This window comes from Eurosta solidaginis, chromosome 2 (assembly GCF_040869045.1).
Source record: "Eurosta solidaginis isolate ZX-2024a chromosome 2, ASM4086904v1, whole genome shotgun sequence".
NCBI classification, from domain to species: domain Eukaryota; kingdom Metazoa; phylum Arthropoda; class Insecta; order Diptera; family Tephritidae; genus Eurosta; species Eurosta solidaginis.
The window spans coordinates 81067903-81088179 of NC_090320.1; the positions used below are offsets into that span (position 1 = coordinate 81067903).

General features: G+C 36.2%; 1 protein-coding gene across 14 annotated transcripts in view; it reads right to left on the reverse strand.

Annotated features, from left to right (window-relative positions):
• Positions 1–15147: 15147 nt before the first annotated feature.
• Positions 15148–20277, reverse strand: part of wwk (white walker) — a 600820-nt gene continuing 595690 nt past the window's right edge. For 13 of the 14 annotated variants that reach the window (XM_067765914.1, XM_067765921.1, XM_067765915.1 and 10 more), the window contains one exon: positions 15148–18162. In XM_067765914.1, the coding sequence (XP_067622015.1) occupies positions 17920–18162 (243 nt within the window). In that variant the 3' untranslated portion in view covers positions 15148–17919. The remainder of the gene's footprint in view (positions 18163–20277) is intronic. The other variant, XM_067765925.1, reaches the window with a different exon arrangement.

Sequence of the window (20277 nt, forward strand, 5' to 3'; positions counted from 1 at the left end):
ACCCGTGTGGCGATCTTGACCAATCAAGTGTTGATACGCCCCTGGCCAAGAAACTTCAATGTGCTCGACAACTTTAAAATGTTTGGAACTGCGGTTGACCTTTTTGGGCTCTTGAGTTCGCCATTTATGCTATCTAGCTTATATAAAAATGCATCCTTATTCAGGCGGAAATTTTTAACAAAACTAAACACAAAAAATAAACTTTCTATAGGTCACAAACTTACAAATTCATAGATTTTGCAAACCTCTTATCACTAAGGTTCATTAGGGGGACTCATGATAGCATATAAACTTATAAGGTGTAAAATTATATCCATTTACACACGCGGTTATATGAACGCACCTAGTAATACTCTTGATAAACTTGATTGTTTTTCAGCCGTATTATTTCCAAAAAAATTTTTTTGATTGTTATACAAATTAAAAAATACCAAGATTAAGTGAAAATTCAAAACTAAAACGCCTTTACTTGCTGATGTTGGAGATTTTTGATGAAAATGCCGTCTGTAATGTCTGCAAGGTTGCATTCCTTTGAGTTTACCGCCTTTACACAATGAAATGTGCGCGTAAATTTATAAAAATTGTGTAAATGATTTTTCATACAAAGTTTGACAGCTCGTGCGTAAACTAAATAAATTTATACGTTTACACACTTTATAAGGCATTTATACGGTTACATGAGTCCCCCTATTATATTGGAGCTATCACGAATAATTCGTCTTTCAATGCGCTCCTCGTTTGTGTCATCCCACAGTGCCACTGAATCCATTTTATACACTTTTAAATCTTTATTGCAACTATTAATTTAAAACACAAGCCAAATTGAACGCGTTCCTAATCGCAACATACAATTGTTTATTTTTTACTTTATTTGTTTTGTTACATTCTTTGACATCTTCTAGCAGTAATGCCAACCCACACAGGAAAATACGCAAACAGCAAAAAGGCAACACTGTTAGCAATGCTACAGCAATACAGAGTACCATTTGCTTATCGACTCGGATTTGACAATCGCATCGAATTCGTTTTCGAATCGCAATACAGAGTAGCCCCCCTGAAATATGAAATGAAGAGCAAATGCTCTTAGTTCTAGTATAGAAGAGTGGTCAAATGCGAGACTTAACAACTTTTATAAAATTCATATTATTTTATTTACGTTTTATTAAATTGAAGCAAACATTATTTTTTTTAGTTTATTACTAAAGAAATATTTGTCCTGTTATGTTTTTTTGTGAAATAAAATAAAGAATAAAACGCTGGATAAGTTGCCTTAAACTTTTAGCTTTTTTTCTTCTGCCTATTTGACACTATTTTATTTTGTCTCGGATTCCAAGCTAGAAAAACTGTAGAAACTTTATCTGTGTATTGGAGTTGGTGCGAATGGTATGGAATGGAAACATAAAACTTGGCAGTTTTTGTATGTGTAAGAAAATGTTGCCAATATGTTGGTTTCATTTTGAGTTTGCCATCTCCTTTTGACAATTCCATGGACCATACAATCAAATAAATAAAATCAGCTGATGAGATGAGCCAACCATATAATTGAGCCATGGAAGAAAACGGCCGAATGTCCAAAACACCTATCGTAATAAAAACTGGCTCCTTTGTTTTTAATGAACGAGATTGTATTTTTCTTGTATTTCGTTATTTATATGAAATATAGTTTACAAATTTACACCAGTACTGAAACCGTATTAGGAGGGAAAAAAATATAAGAGAAAATACAAGAAAAATAAAGTAGCATCATATATGTATGTATTAGCTTTAAAAGTTTTTGTTTAGCTTTTTAGCTTTCATTTTTTGGTCATCATGCCTATTTTGTGAAAAAGTTCTGGCAACGCTGGTGGCGGTTAGTGTTTAGTTTTATAAATAACTAGCAGACCCGTCAGACGTTGTTCTGCCATAAATTTGGTCTATCTGCATACATTTTAATAAGCTTTTTCCGTCTAGTCCTGCCCTCCCCCCTCTTCACTTTTTCTTAATCCTTTTTTCTCTCCTCCCTCCGCCTTTTTCGCTTCATCCATCTCTATCTTCCTCTCACTCTATATCTTTGTCAGTCTCCTTCTCCTTCCCTCTTTTCTCTTCTGACAAGTTTTTCCCATTCTTCTTCATCCCTTATTGCCATTCCCAGAGGGTGGTATGTATTTTGTTCCAGTCCCATTCCGAGTCCCAGTCCAACTCTGAGTATCAGTCCTAGTCCTAGTCCTAATCCCAGTCCCAGCCCGTCTCCCAGAAAAAGAAGGATCGTAAATACTAATATAGGCAAATTTATATACCAATTTCAGGCAAATCGAATAGGACGTATGTAAATAGGTATGTGGGTATTATTAATTCATGTCTTTATTTCGGCTTCGCATGCATATTTATCAGTTTTGCCAGGTTGATGCGACTAAATCGAATATCACAATGAAAATTACTTTAAAGCTCTCAGCAACAGCTTTCATTTGATATCCATATTACGGACACATTCTAGGGGTATCCGGGTCCAGGTTTTGGCCTATATCTCGAGACCCTAGTCACCCAGGGGTATAGGGATTATTCTGTACTAAAGCACACATCAACAGCTTCAATTTGATACCCATAATGTAAAAACACATCATAGTGTTAGCCTCATCCACGTTTTGGCCTATATCTCGAGACCCTAGTCACAAATACATAGGTATGAATATTATCATGTACTAAAGCACTCATCAACAACTTTCATTTGTTATCCATGTTGTATTACCACTTTCTAGGGGTACCCGCGTCCACGTTTTGGCCTATATCTCGGGACCCTAGTCACCCATGAGTACGAAAAATACCCCGTACCAAAGTACTCATAAACAGCTTCCATTTGATACCCATATTGGACAAATATATCCCAGGATTACCCAAGTCCACGTTTTGATCTCAAGACCCTATCCAGAACGGGATAAAAAGTATCCTATGTCTGTCTCCTGGTTCTATGCTGCCCCTCCACTAATTTTCAGCCAAATCTGTTCATCCGTTATTGAGCTATAAATAGTGTAACTAACACTACTTTCTTTTATATATATACATCACATTAGAAACTTCAAATTTAACAGCATTTCTCCAATATTTAATGGATGTTATTATACATATAAACCTTCCTCTTAAATCACTCTATCTACTAAAAAAAAGCGCATCAAAATCCGTTGCGTAGTCTTAAAGGTTTGAGCATTCAAAGGGACATAGGGACAGGAAAAGCGACTCTGTTTTATACTACGTAGTGATACATGCAAAAATACAAAAAAATTAAACTTTTGTTTAAGAATTTTAAGGAAATGTTCAATATTTTTAACGAAATAGTATTTTTCGAGAGATGTATGCATTCTTAACCATTTATTATTATTTGTGTATGTACATACATATGCATGTCAAGCTGATATGAAAATACATACATACCTATAAACCTACGGCCGAAGTTAAATAACGCAGCGAATGCTGTGTATATACGTATGTGTCGCATCATGCCTAACTCAAAAGTAATTTCCTCAAACAGTTGACACCGAACAATCACACACGAATTTTTTGGTAAAAATGTTACTTTTGTAGAAACAATTTGGCTGATATAAGAAAGGAATCAAGAATTTTTTTTGATGCAGAACGAAGGTAAATATTTCAAAATTTTACTGAAAAGTAGTGTTCGGCCGGGGTGCTTCTGATCCTTGCGAGAGGTGGGCGCACCGGGGTCGATCTCAATGGGAATATGGCGTGTGGAAATAAAAATAGGAGAATACGAGATTTCTCGTTATAATGATTTGTTTTATTGGGTAGCTAACAAATATACAGGAAAATATATTACCTTGTGAATATGTGACTACGGCAGAGATCGCTGGCGGCAGATGTGTACGCGTTGGCTGTTGAAATCAAAGAGGTAGCTTGCTATACAACCGTTGACCCGCAAAATCCTCCGTTTTGGAGGGGAAAGGCACTCACACATCAACCCCGACATGCATATGCATGAGTGCTGACAAAAAACACACATACACGTACATGTACATGCATGCACATGCATGTGGCGGCGATGGTATGGGTGGTTGCAAATTAATTCGAGTATCGAGTATCGATTCGCAGGGTTGCATTGGGGGGTCGCAGACAGATGCGGAAAAAGTTAGGCATCCTGCCTAAACATGCCGGCCCCCCTTGCGATACGCAACATCGTTTTCCGCCAATGACCTCCACTGAAACGAGAAAAATGAATATAAGACTTACACACTAAACTTAATCTAAATGAGGAGTTCGTCTGACGACGCAAAATGGCCGGGAATCCTTTCCGACTTGCTTCGCATGCCACCTGAGCTAAGATGAAAAAATTAGCGGTTATGAACAGTTATAAGTGAATATTTCTTGCCATTGAATTATACATAAATATAGAAATTCAGAATGTAATATGTGTATAGTCGATGGCCAGTAAGGCTGGACGAAGAGGCCGAGGTCTCCGTTCCAGAGTGGCACCATTTTTTGTTATTCTTTGGTTTTTTGTCGTTCCGGATGGAGAGGCCGAGGTCTCATCGCCGAGGTTTTGTTGGTTGGACGAAGAGGCAGAGGTCTCCGTTCCAGACTCGAGGGTTTTGAGGTTTTTCTGGGCTGGACGAAGAGGCCGAGGTCTCCGTTCCAGTGTATACCGTGTCGTGTCGCTCTCAGGTCGACTGTGGCATTTTATGGATGTGCCAGGGCGAGTGGCCGTGAGGTTGGTTGGGTGAAGCGAAGGTGTTTTATTACAAAAACGTATATTAAAATAGATGAATTAAAGCGAGTTTAAAGCGAAGCGTAGGGGCCGACGAAGGTATGTATTTAATTTTGTGCGAAAGCTCATGACGAGCAGCGCAAATCGTAATTAAATTGGAAAGTGTACCAACTGCCGGTGCTTGCATGCAGATTGGCGATGCGTTCTCAACGACGCGTTCTATCTGCACGTACCATTTTGAGATGGCGTGCAACCCAGTCGTGTATTTATTGGTCACCTGACAGCTGGTATGGTGAATTTGTGGTGTGCGAGTATATATATATATATAGGTATATGTATTTACTTGCCCTTGAAAAAAAAAACTAGGTCACTGGGGCAGTAGCACACTAGGCCGGTAGAAACAGTTGACTTTTTCCCATTTCGGGATTTTGTCGTGTCGGGATTCTTTTATTTCGGGACCCGGATTGTTTTTGTACCGAGCCCTTATAATGACTGTTTGTGATGTTTGTTGTTGAAAAACAACAAGTCCTGCCCACCAGCCAGAAAACAGCACCCAGAAAAAAAAACGGACAAGGTAAGAAAAAAAACCAACAAAAAAAAATTTTCTTGTTAAAAAAAATGTGGAATTTTTTGTGCAAGGAGAGGTTTTTTTTTGCTTTGCTTTCCCCTTTTTTGAGTTCCTTTGTTGTGCATGACTGGTTGGTACTGCATGAGACGCCCACAGGAGTAAAAAATAGAAAAACGCGTCAGTTCCGATTGTGATGTTTAGCGGTTTTCGGTACTGATTTTTTTTTTTTTTTGTGTTCGGTATCCGCCCTTAGTCTGACAGCACTAATGAGGCTGCCGTTGTTATGTTGCGGGTTGCCATCCAGTTGTTTTCCCGTAACAGGAATTTTCCAGGATACATTAATGGAGGAGTGCGGTGGATAAATTATCCTCACCACCTTGTTATTTGCCAGCGGATTCTCAGGCTAGTATAATGTAAGTATAACAAATTCCTAACGGAATTTTGATAATTTTTTTTCTATAATGGATTTTCTCTTTTCTTTTCAGTTTTTCGATAATGCAATACATTACGATAAATTTGGAGCGTGAGGATGCGGGGGCCCTTCAATTGGTTGCCGAAATCCATTATCTGGAGCGGCGGAGAGGATCCTACGAGTGCTATGTGCCGGACGAGATTCTGCAGCAGGAGGTGGTAGGGGCGTTGAGGGGCATCGCTCCTGAAGTGTTACAAGCTCAGCGGAAGCCCATTATTGTGTGGGCGCGTGGGAGGGCCACCGCCTGGTACGCCCAATTTTATCGGGGGTGTGCGGGTCAGTTGTGGATGTCGCGGACAGCCCAGAGTCCAACGTCGCAAGGGTCCTATCGCTGCCGGGTGTGCCAGAGGACGCTTGGATCGTTTGTGTGCCTCGTTGCTCATCTGAATGGGCATATGAAGTTTTTTCCCTATCGATGTTGGGAATGCCCAAAAAAATATACGTCATCCGCGGCACTTTTGGCGCATCGAAAGCGGATGCACCGATCATGAGTGCTGACATATTAAAAAAATATGAATTATCTTTTCCTGACTTTGGACAGTGCTTAATTTCATCCTTTAATCTCCATCAATAAACTTGAATTCGCCTACCAAAAAAAAATTTATTTGATATATTTAGTTGGAAAATAAGAGAATACGAGATTTCTCGTTATAATGATTTGTTTTATTGGGTAGCTAACAAATATACAGGAAAATATATTACCTTGTGAATATGTGACTACGACAGAGATCGCTGACGGCAGATGTGTACGCGTTGCCTGTTGAAATCAAAGAGGCCGGTTGTATAGCAAGCTACAACCATTGACCCGCAAAATCCTCCGTTTTGGAGGGGAAAGGCACCCACACATCAACCCCGACATGCATATGCATGAGTGCTGACAAAAAACACACATACACGTATGTACATGTACATGCATGCACATGCAAGTGGCGGTGATGGTGTGGGTGGTTACAAATTAATTCGAGTATCGATTCGCAGGGTTGCATTGGGGAGATCGCAGACAGATGCGGAAAAAGTTAGGCATCCTGCCTAGTTAGGCATCCTGCCTAAACAAGTAGAATTTTTCAAATCCATCCTTCCGTTTATGAGTTATAGCTGTGTAAACAAAAAATTTATGATTTTCTACTACATTTTGGCAATTTGCCACGCCCCTATAATATATACCTTCAAATTATATTAACTGTACCATCTCACGTAGCTAAGCTTTCAAATGCAAAAAACCGTTTTAAAACTGGAGCATTCTGTGTGAAGTTATGTGCATACATGGCATTTAGCGACTTTATATGATTTATAGATTTTTTTAACTAGTTGTTACAAAGAAAAGAGATAAAAAATTTTATAAAAAAGTTTAAATCCTCTTTAATCCACTTTTATTAAAGAAATCGTTACGAGAAAAGCGATGAAAAAATGCATTTAAACTTTGTATGCCTGCCAAGGGCATAACTTTATCTGCACTTATGGCATTGTTGAGCAGAAATTTAAGCTGTAGTCAATGGTGCCGTTTGTCGTATCGCTGTAGTCGTATCCCTAACGTAATCAGCTGTGTATCGTTACGACGGTAAACCAAAAACCAATTGGTTGGTACGATACGGTTGCGACCTTAGCGGCACCAATAATCGATTGCATTGATTCTCATTCTTGGTCGAATCAGCTGTTATAAGGTTACCGATACGGTTAGCGATAAAGCACCAATGTCTGCAGCTTTAGTACTGCTAAATTTCATTATGTATTATACTCAGTTCCTACTGAAATGTGTTCCTGCATTTTATCTCTATACTCCACTTTTATGACCGAAAAGTGTGTGTGTCCACGATTCTTCGCGACCGATTCAGCTATAGGTTACACACTATGACCAACAGAAGTTCGTGCCTTCGCTATTAAGCACAGCCCGTTTTGTAGCGAGTTATTTAAACACTGCCGCGAGTTCTCAATAATTGCCGCTAGATGGGTCTCCTAACCATCTAAGTGATGATAAGCGTTTTTACCAGAAAATGCAGTTGTATATACATGTAAAAAAAACGGGTATTAGCGCATAAAATGAGGACTCCTACGCTTCCCAAGGCAGTCGGTTCTATGTACCGGAGCGACCTGGGATATTTCCCGACCAAGGACTGTCATTTCAGTGTAACCCCATTTAATTTGTTGCATCCCTCCCACAAATTGTCATCCTCCCAGCAGCTCCTTGCAGCGGGACTGCTTCATATTCTCTTGCTCCGGGAAGGTATCGGAGACGGACCGACTAGATCCTCCGCGACCTTATTTATAACATGGATGTCCCAAATGTCAACCATTTTGAACATCCACGTCGATGGCACTGCGCTACCGACTGTCCTACACCCCAAAATCTTGGGTGTGACGTTTAATCAGCATCTACATTTTGGTGAGCATGCGGCCGCAATTGTACCGCAAATCCAGAGCCGTAATAAAATCATCAAATCCCTTGCTGGCAGTACTTGGGGAAAAGATAAAGAAAGGCTCATTACCACATACAAAGCAATTGGCCAGCCGATTGCATGCTACGCGTCCCCTATATGGTCGCCAAGCCTAAAAACTACTCACTGGTATAAGCTACAGGCCTGCTAAAATACTGCGAAATGAGATGCTAACCAAACAGTCCCTGTTGAATACCCAGAAACCTGGGCATCCCAACAGACATCTGATTGATGAGCCAACACCGCCTAGGGGCTTAAGGCGTCATCTCCGTAAGCATTATAGGAAATACGGCACCTGAGAACTCAGCCGTATGAAGCAAAAAAACACAAGCAAGTCCTCAGTGAACTCTACAAACAGGCGTCGGACCTTTATGCCGGGAATTGCCCGTTGAATCAAGTACTCAAAGAACAGTACCCAAAACTTGCGGAAGAGGAACGCATACTGCCGAGGGAAACGTGAGTCACTCTAGCTCAACTTCGTTCTGGATACTGTAACAGGCTAAACTCTTACCTATCCAGAATCAACCCCGACATACAAAATGTATGCCCCGCTTGCAATGTGTCCCCACATGACACCAACCATCTCTTTAATTGTAATGTGGAACCAACGCCTCTTACACCCCTTTCATTATGGTCCACCCCTGTTGAAACAGCAAATTTTCTTGGACGACATTGATTACAATTTGTGATCGGACGCACCTATTAAGTGGGGCGAAGCACTACTACAACAACAACATTAGGACTCCTAAATTTCAATACGCATTATACTCAGACGCAACTGAAATATGTGTCTATTAGGCCGGGTCGATTTGTGGGGAGGCAAAAAAAATCGCCCATTGCTCTGTGAAAATCATATTCTAGGGATCAAAATAAGAAACTTTGCCGAAGGAACCATACCTCTAAAACGAATTCTGATGTCCCCCCCTTTGGGTCGTAGGGGCAAATTTTGAAAAATCCCACTTTGAAATGCCTATGTTTTTTCTTTTTGGAGTTTATTTTTCTCTTTAGAAATTTATTTAGTCAGAACATATGTAAATGAAAAAATGAATTTAACTTAGTAATAGAAAAGAAATTAAAAAAAATTATTAGAAATTACCGTTTTTACAACCCCCTTTTAAAACCAAGGCATCACTGTGATACTTTTGCATGTCGTAAACATAGTTGTGTGGGTTTTTTATTCAACCGTTTTAAAAAATGAAGGTATCACTGTGACACAATTGCAGATCGTATAATTGCTTGTGTTGTTTTTTTAAGCCACCACAAGACACAGCAGGTAGAATTGAAATTGCCTCTACCCAAAAGTTCGACCCAAAGGGGGGGACATCAGAATTCGTTTTAGAGGTATGGTTCCTTCGGCAAAGTTTCCTATTTTGATCCCTAGAATACGATTTTCACAGAGCAATGAGCAATTTTTAAATCGACCCGCCCTAGTGTCTATGTTTCACCCATACATGTTAAATTCCAATTAGAATTAGTAATTGATGCAATTGGTTTATATTCTCTAATTCATTAAACAATTAGAAATAGTTCAACTAATTCCCATTAGATAATTAAAATTTTTTTTCTAATGGTAAATCTAATTGCAATTAGATGCCTTTAGCAAAAAAAAATTGGTTTACCTTTACAATTAGAAATCTAATTGAGTTCTGCTAATGCTATTAGATATTCAAGTAGCTCGAATTAGAATCAATTATTTATTGAATATCTAATTGCATTAGCAGAAGTCAATTAGATTTCTAATTGTAAAGGCAAACCAATTTTTTTTACTAATGGCAATTAATTGCAATTAGATTTACCATTAGAAAAAAAATTTCAATTATTTAATGGGAATTAGTTGAACTATTACTTATTGTTTAATGAATTAGGGAATTTCGCAAATGAAGGTTAATTAACAATCATTAGCATTATCTAATCATTACTTAACATCTATGGTTTCACTTCTACACTAATTCTATGTATCACTTCTACAAATGGTGTGTGTACACCATTCACCGCAACCGATTCAGCTATAGGTTATACACAGACATACTACAGAGGTTTGTGTGTCCGCTTTTCGGTACAACATGTTCTGTAGTTAGTTGCCGCTAGATGGGTCTCCTAAGCATTATCTATGTGAGAATAAGCGTTTTTTTACGCGCAAACGTAGACGTATATGCGTATAAAAACACACGCCATCGTGTTCCTTTTGATTTTCCCTTCAGATTGGCCGGCAGGACCTACTTGTTTTATACCGACTCCAAAGCGGCATCTGCGAGACAGATCAGTTTTCACTGAGAACATTTCTTGGCAGAAATACACTCGGAGTGCTTGCCAAATCACTGCCGAGGGGCGACCCCGCTTAGACAAATTTTATTTTAATTGAAAAACTTGTTTCTAAGATTTTGATGTTGCTTTGCACAGTGTAGAGACAAACCGGAGAGACACATTTCAGTGGCAACTGAGTATAATGCATACTGAAATTTAGCAGTACAAATTTTCTGCGCAACAATTTCATAAGTGTAAATAAAGATATGCACTTAGCAGTCCATATAAAGTTTATGTTCATATAGTATAGTATGAATATGTAGTATGAGTAGTATGTAGTATGAATATGTAGTGCACCTGTATGGGTCCCACAGCAAATTATACAAAAGTCTTGAATTGGGGTATCTGAGGACGCGTAGTTATTCCAGTATTAAGAATACAAACACGGGTGCTAAGTTTTTCTACCCGTTCAAAAGTTCTCCGCGAGAAACAGTTTGAAACCGAGGTCGACTGCAATAACCCGTCCAAAAATGTGGAAAGAGAAATGAAAAGACGCGTTTTGTCCTGTAATCAATAGTCCATGTTGGCGACTCATGTATTTGATATTGACATTTGAAGATACATGGCAAGCATACATGTGAAGCTATGTTAGTTAACATAGATAATATTCGAGAATGTTCTACATTGCATGACAAAAGCAAATTGCAATATTCATTATAGCAATGTTAAGTTTATATGCTATGTAAAACTTAACATTGAAGTATTGATTCTTTTTGTAACGCCGGTGTGACAAGATTGCTGAAAGTGAATTAAATAAGAAAAGCTAAAAGAAATTGAAATAAAATCAATAAGTTTAATTAAATAACTAATGTACTGATGTTTTGTTGTCTCTGTACGATAGTGTACAAAGTGTTTGGATTATTGCAAAGAAAATTAGTTCAATTAAAAAGAAATCTTGGTTGCTGTTGTTGTTTCTGCTGCATAGGAGTTGCTGGCTGTCGTGGTCTGGTTGCTGTGGAGGATTGGTCAATATGGATTGCGGTGTCCTAGTTTGGTGTTCTAATGTAAATTTTTATAGGTTATGGGCCCAGTCCATGCCTAGGAACTGCAGATAAGTATCAATACAATTTATAAATAGAAATGGAGAACGGTAAGCGCAATATTAAACCATTTGATGGGGAAAAATATTCCATATGGAAATTTCGTGTCAGAGCACTTTTAAGTGAAAATGACGCGCTCCAAGTTGTTGATCAAGATGGTGAAAAAACGGATGAGTGGGAGAAACTAAATAGATGCGCTAAAAGTTTGATTATAGAGTATCTAAGTGATTCCTTTCTTGGTTTTGCTAAAAGCAAAAGCAGTGCTAGATAAATTTTCAAAAATTTGGATGCAATATATGAAAGGAAAAGCTTAGCTTCACAGCTCTCTATACTCAAACAGTTATTTTCATTAAAACTAAAGAGTGAAACAACATTGCTAAATCATTTTAATACATTTGATGATTTAGTAACAGAATTGCTGGCATCCGGAGCTCAAGTGGATGAAATGGATAAAATATCCCATTTGCTTTTAACCCTACCTTCCCCATATGATGGGATTATTACCGCGATTGAAACTTTTTCTGAAAGCAATTTGACTTTAGCGTTCTTGAAGAACAGATTATTAGTTCAGGAAATTAAATTAAAGCAATCTTGTAAGGACACTAGTCTTAAAGTTTTGCAAGCGACTAGAAACGAAAATAAACATGCAATAACAAAACACAGAAATCAAAATTTTCAAACGAACAAATACAAATTTAATAAAACTAAATTTAATAGTAAACTAAAATGTTTTCACTGTGGCAAAGCAGGACATTTAAAAAGGAATTGCTTTATATATAAAAAAGAAAAAGGTGGAGAAGATAGTCAGGCAAGCCACAAACAAGTGCAAATGGTGTCTACTCAACCAGAGTCAGGCCAGTCAGGCCAGTCAGGCTTTGCATTTATGCTAAAACGTGCGTGTTATGCAAATGACAATATTTCTTTTCTCTTGGACTCCGGAGCGTCAGATCATATAATTAATGACGAAAATCTTTTTACCATTTTTACGTATTTGGATTCACCTATCAAAATCTCTGTGGCAAAATGTGGTGAATTTATATATGCATCAAAGAAAGGAGAAATTGAGCTATGTAGTAGTACTCAAGCTAAAATTTGTTTAAAGGAGGTATTGTTCTGCCCTGAGGTTCCTCACAATCTAATATCTGTTAAAAAGATGCAGGATGCTGGTTTGACAGTTATGTTTCATCCAGGAGGTGTAATGATCAATAAAGGTCATACAACTATTTTGGAGGGTAAATACAGTAACAATGTTCCCATTGTTAATTTTAATTTACCAAATAGGGCATACGTATCGACTGCAAATACGAATAATTATAGTTTGTGGCATGAGAGGTTAGGTCATATGAGTAAAGGTAAATTTGTAGAAATGAAATCAAAGAAAATGGTTGATAACATTGAGTTAATTGAAAATATACAACCTAATGATGATTTATGTGAGGTATGTATAAAAGGAAGACAGGCTAGGCTAAGTTTTGAAAAATACAAGAATAAAGACCACACAAATAGACCGTGGTTCGTAGTTCATTCGGATGTATGTGGACCGATATCACCTTCAACTATGAATAAAAGAAATTACTATGTAATTTTTGTTGACGAATATACCAATTACTGTGTTACATATTTACTAACTTATAAGTCTGATGTTTTTGCTATCTTTAAAGGCTTCCTTGCGAAAATTGAAGCACATTTTAACCTTAAAGTTGTAAATTTATATATTGATAACGGAGGGGAATATTTGTCGAATGAAATGAGGGAGTTCTGTGTTCAAAAAGGCATTAGTTACCATTTAACAGTTCCGCATACCCCGCAATTGAATGGTGTATCCGAAAGGATGATTAGATCTATAACCGAAAAAGCTCGTTCTTTGGTTATAGGAGCGAAATTGACAGCTACATATTTAATTAATAGAAGCCCAAGTAATGCATTGAGAGAATGCAATAAAACACCATATGAAATGTGGCATAATAAAAAGCCAAGTCTCAAATATTTAAAAGTTTTTGGTTCAACAGTATACGTTCATAAAAAAATAAGAAAAGGAAAGTTTGATGAAAAATCATGGAAAGGTATACTGGTAGGATATGAACCAAATGGTGTGGGATGCGGAAACTGGAAAATTTGAGATTGCTAGAGATGTCATTGTTGATGAAGCAAATATGATTAATTCTAGAGCTGTGTTTGACCATAAGAATGCTGAATTAAATAATGAAGAAAGCATGGTTGATATTGGAAACGAGAATACACTCTCAGATATGGGTACTTCCTCAGGTATCTGTGAGAATAAAACTGTAAATAAGAAAAATAATAAACAGTTAGATGAACAGCCTAGAAATATGGTAATAGAAGAATTAAATGCCGATCCAGTTTCGACTGGTGATACTATATGTGAAGATATAGGTGAACCAGGTAATAATAAACTGTTGACAAATATAAGAAAAAGTGATAGGTTAAAAGATAAGCCACAAATTTCATATAAAGATCTTTTGGAAAATTGTATTATGAATGCTCAGTCTTCTCTAGAGAATACCCCTCTTTCTTTTGATGAGATAAAATATAGAAGTGATAAGAAAATTTGGGAAGAAGCAATTAGGGATAAGCTAGACTCCCATTTGATTAACGAAACGTGGTCATTGGTTAAGATACCAGATAACAAAAATATAGTAGATTGTAGATGGGTATTTACAATTAAGCAAAATGAAGTCGGCGAACCAATTAAGTATAAAGCAAGGCTTGTTGCGCGTGGATTTACGCAAGAATACTTAATTGATTATGATGAAACATTTGCGCCAGTTTCTCGAATTTCGAGTTTTAGGCTTTTTCAAATCAATATGGATTGAAAGTACATCATATGGATGTAAAAACTGCATTTTTGAATGGCGTTTTAAAAGAAGAAATATACATGACAGTTGCCCAAGGAGTAGATTGTGAAAAAGATCAAGTATGTAAGTTGAATAAAGCTATTTATGGGCTAAAGCAAGCTGCTAGATGTTGGTTCGAGGTATTTGAACAAGCTTTAAAAGAAATTGGTTTCATAAATTCGCCTGTGGATCGATGTATTTATATATTAGTAAAAGGGAATATTCAAACGAATATATATGTTTTATTGTATGTTGATGATTTAGTTATATCAACAGAAAATATTCATACAATGAACAATTTTAAATATTATTTGAAGAATACATTTCGGATGACTGATCTTTTAGAAATTAAATATTTTGTCGGAATAAAAATTGATAGAGATGATAATCAAATAAGATTGAGTCAATCAGCTTATATTAATAAGGTTTTAAATAAATTTGGAATGGTTGAATATAATCCAGTAAATTCTCCACTTCCAAGCAAACTAAATCAGGAAGCATTAAATTCTGATAATAAGTATGATGCACCATGTCGTAGTTTGATAGGATGCTTAATGTATGTTATGATATGTACAAGAGCGGACTTAAGTACATCTGTTAACTTGTTAAGTCGATATTGTCAGACAAATAACCAAGAACTATGGCAATGTTTAAAAAGAGTTTTAAGATATTTAAAAGGAACAATGGAATGAAAATCTCTTAATTGGATACGTAGACTCAGATTGGGGTGGTAGTGAGAGTGATAGAAAGAGCACAACAGGGTACTTATTTAAAATGTTTGAATCGAATGTGATCTGTTGGAATACACAAAAACAAAATTCCGAACCTGCTTCATCTACTGAAGCAGAGTATATGGCTTTATTCGAGGCAGTTAGGGAGCACTGTGGCTTAAATCATTATTAGAAAGTTTGAAAATAGAATTTACAAAATCAATTAAATTGTTTGAAGATAACCAGGGTTATATAAGTATTGCAAATAACCCCTATAGTCACAAACGATCTAAACATATAGATATAAAATATCATTTTACTAGAGAACAAATTGAAAATAAACTAATAAAAGTTGTTTATATTTCCACAGAGAAGCAGATTGCAGATATATTAACTAAACCACTTCCAGCTCCACGTTTCAATGAACTAAGATGCCAAATGGGTTTAACTGACTAATGGATATTACTGAAGAAAACTATGAGACTGAACCTGGCATAAACAGTATTCAATTAATATTTTTATATAATATATGTAATTTTTTTTATTTTGGTCTGATTAGGTTTTTCTGGGTTTTTCCTAATCCTCGCAACAAATGTTGGACTATTATTATTACTCCCAGATAATATCAGGCTTGTCACATCTATATTTTAATTATAAGATTAAAAACAATGAATTTGGACTGATAGTATATGTAATTTAACTCATAGATATATATTTATCTAAAACTTTAATATATCTAAACTTTAATATGATTATTACAATTTGAGGAGGTGTGTTGGCAACTCATGTATTTGATATTGACATTTGAAGATACATGGCAAGCATACATGTGAAGCTATGTTAGTTAACTTAGATAATATTCGAGAATGTTCTACATTGCATGACAAAAGCAAATTGCAATATTCATTATAGCAATGTTAAGTTTATATGCTATGTAAAACTCAACATTGAAGTATTGATTCTTTTTGTAACGCCGGTGTGACAAGATTGCTGAGAGTGAATTAAATAAGAAAAGCTAAAAGAAATTGAAATAAAATCAATAAGTTTAATTAAATAACTAATGTACTGATGTTTTGTTGTCTCTGTACGATGGTGTACAAAGTGTTTGTTAAATTAGATTATTGCAAAGAAAATTGGTTGTTAAAAAGAAATCTTGGTTGCTGTTGTTGTTTCTGCTGCATAGGAGTTGCTGGCTGTCGTGGTCTGGTTGCTGTGGAGGATTGGTCAATTTGGATTGCGGTGTCCTGGTTTGGTGTTCTAAAGTAAATTTTAATAGTCCAAAGGCGGAAAAGTATTCAAATTATTGGAAGCGTGGCAAAAACGCGTCTATTAATACCTCCCCCGACGATTTTGGTGGTGTTTTAGCAATCGTCCCCGGTAACAAAGTATCACAATTTGTTAATTAAAATTGTCCAAAACATATGCAGACCAATTCTAAATATTCTCGCGGAATTTTGTTTTCGCGGATTTTTTTATTCCCGCGGAAAAATTCCTCCAATTCTGTTCTCCTAAAATAAAAATAATTGGGGAATAGGAATTTCGAATTTTCGAAGTCAGCTGTTTTGTTAATTGAAATTTCGTTGCATATTTATTTTGTTTAAAAAATTGAAAAGTTTAATTATTGTTGCAAATTTGTTGGAAATTAAGAAATAAAATATAAACATTGCACAGTATTTATTGCATTTCATGTGGTATTCACTGAAATGAGTAATGAATTGGTGCCACAGCACCATCAACAGCGGAACATAAGAAGAAGACGGCCGCATAACACAAATCTGCCGGAGTTGCCTGCTTTCATTCAGCAAAGCAATTTTGAGTTGAATTCGTCCTCCATCATATGCCAAAATCTATTTAAGACTTATTAAAAAATCCTTGGGCAATTTCTGGATGGCTGCATCAAATATACAAAGAGCTCTTCCGTTGCTTATGATATACTTTTCGACTTAAAATAATGAATATAGTGGTTGTTGCTGTTGTATTAACAGTGGAAATATTGTGGTAGAATGTAAATACATATTTTAGCACAAATTTGTACAAATAAGTGTTCTTTCTTAAAATAACCAATTTCCTTTAACTATTTTGATGCATTCCCTTTAATTTAACAAGTGAAAAAACTCCTATGAAATGGCAGAGAAATCTCCCTCTCCCTCACATTCATAATACCTACTTTTCTCCCATAACCGGTTTCCGCTTTTTCGAACATTGTTCAGAATAGGAGGAAAGGGAGAAGTGAAAAAACTCACAAGGAATTTTTATTTAGAATACGAGGAATGGGAGAAGGGAGAAAAATCGCACGGAATTTTCGTTTAGAATTGGGCTGGTAATTAATTACTCGTTTGAAAGAAAATAAGGATATTTCTTTGTAATTTGACCAAAGAGAGTAGATTATTTTTTTAATAATTTTTAAAATCTTTGGTGGTGCTACATATCCTACTTGTAGATCTGTACTATGCATACATAGGTATATATAGGGTATATATATGTAAAAAAACACAGCTAACGTATTTACAACTTTGTGTAAGTCATATATGTAATACTCCTATATTGCTACAAAAGGCTAGGTACGTACATTCCCAAACATCAGAGTGCCGATATCTTGCTGTTTAAACGTTTTTGTATTCAATAATCGAATATACCTAAATTAAAATTTTTTCTTGTTACACTTATGTATGCTGCTACAATCACAAAAATTTTATAGGCTGTTTTGTTTTGATTTCGAATTCAAAACACATTGCGAACATTTTCTATTAGCAATATAGGAGTATTACATACATATGTGGTGTAAGTAAATATGAATGCGTGAAATGTCATTTTTCTTTAGACATAAATATGTCCTTAACTTATAGATTCAGTGATTTCCGGAACTTTGGAACTGTTGCATCGCCGCAGCCAGTGCGGATGAAGATGACGTCATTATTTGTGGTGATGTTGTAGTAGCCGAGGATGTGGTCGCTGAAGTCGTTGTTGTCGACGAAATGTTAGGTTGTGGTTTTGTTGTTGGTTTTATATCATCGATTTGTATGAGTTGCTCAATAGGTATTAATGAAAGTTCACCGCCTGGTTGTGGCATAGGTGGTAATTTAGCCAATGCCTAGATTGAAATAAATAAATATAATTAGGTCAAATCCAATTGTAATTACACACACATATGTATGTACATATGTACTTATACATAATACATATGTATGAGAGCCTCAGCTCTCGGACTATGAAGGCAAAGCGCGGTATCCAGATCACAATAAAATGCTCAAGAAACATTCCCCTTGCAAGCAAAACATGAAAGTTTTTTATTTGAAAATGTGTATTTTCCTATTTCATTATTTATTCTCTTTATGAAAATGATTCCGAGATGGATGCTGCAACCATAAATTTAAGCCTGAAGGTATTTCTTGAGAAATTTTTGGACAAATCCTTGTACGTTTCAATTGATGCATGCAGGCCGCATCATGAACGAGTTTTTGTGAAGCTGTGAATAATAATAAGGGGAAATACATATTATCAAAGAAAACAATTTCAACCTCGGTTTTATGATGTGGATACCATAACTCCGGATATTATTACTCCGCTTGATGCTTCAAATGGTAGAGAGTTAAAATACCTACATATCTTTCGAAATTCACATATCGTCGCTCGCTAGCCAAAAGCATGAATGTGCAAATTTTCCGATTTTGTGTTAGAAGCTTCGATGGAAAGGTGTAAAATTATATCCATTTACACACGCGGTTATATGAACGCACCTATTAATACTCTTGATAAACTTGATTGTTTTTCAGCTGTATTATTGTCAAAAAAATTTTTTTTATTGTTATACAAATTTAAAAATACCAAGATTAAGTGAAAAATCAAAACTAAAACGCCTTTACTTGCTGATGTTGGAGTTTTCTGATGAAAATGCCTGCTGTAGTGTCTGCAAGGTTGCATTCCTTTGAGTTTACACAATGAAATGTGCGCGTAAATTTATACAAGTTGTGTAAATGATTTTTCATACAAAATTTGACAGCTCGTTTGCGCACTAGATAAATTTATACGTTTACACACTTTATAAGGCATTTATACGGTTACATGAGTCCCCCTATTGAAAAATTCTTACAAAATTTCAATGTGAAAAATACGTTATTTTTCATATTATATAGGTACACATATATACATGTATTCGTATATGTATCCATTTTGACAAAATCAGTAATATTTTGCAATATGCCACTATTGCAAAAAATGTTATAAAACTAGTGGTAATACGTCCAATTTGTTTCACCATCTAGAACTGCAAATTTAGATTCACATAGCTTGCCAAATAAGATTGATTTTTATATGAAATAAACATATGAAGATCCATCATCACGTAAAAAGGCTTTTGACAGCACCCTACTAGGATTTAGTCACCGCAGACGTTCGACTTTTTCCCATAGTGGATGACAAAGGGTGTTGTAACTTTGTATATACCCTCGTTTCGCTGTATAAGCTACCATCGCGGACAAATTTGCAGCATGTATTTTATGATAGCCTCGAAGTTATGAAGACAATATTAAATATATATGTATATACATGTACATATTGTATTTATATAAATGTCTGATATATACCTGATATTGCTTTTAAATTGAGTAAGCGCTTTTCACTATAAAAAAAATTCGATATATATCGCGATATATCGATACCCTCCCTCCTAAATATCGAGTAAGCCTAATATCGATACTTTTGCAGCTCTAGATTACCCTTTAGATTCTTTAAGTTCTACTTAAATCTACAGCTTCTCACCTTACTTGGAAACCCCAATAATTCAATCATAATGGTGGCCACCGCGGTGTGATGGTAGCGTGATCCGCCTACCACACCGTATACCCTGGGTTCACACCCCGGGCAAAGCAACATTAAAATTTTATAAATAAGGTTTTGCAATTAGATGAAAATTTTTCTAAGCGGGGTCGCCCCTTGGCAGTGTTTGGCAAGCGCTGCGAGTGTACCTATTTCTGTCATGAAAAAGCTCTCAGTGAAAACTCATCTGCCTTGGAGATGCCGTTCGGAGTCGGTATAAAACATGTAGGTCCCGTCCGGCCAATTTGTGGGGAAAATCAAGAGGAGCACGACGCAAATTGGAAGAGAAGCTCGGCCTAAAATCTCTTCGGAGGTTATCGCGCCTCACATTTATTTATTTAAAGTTGGGCCGGAAAAATGAATGTGCCACATTCGTGTTTCTGGCTTGCAA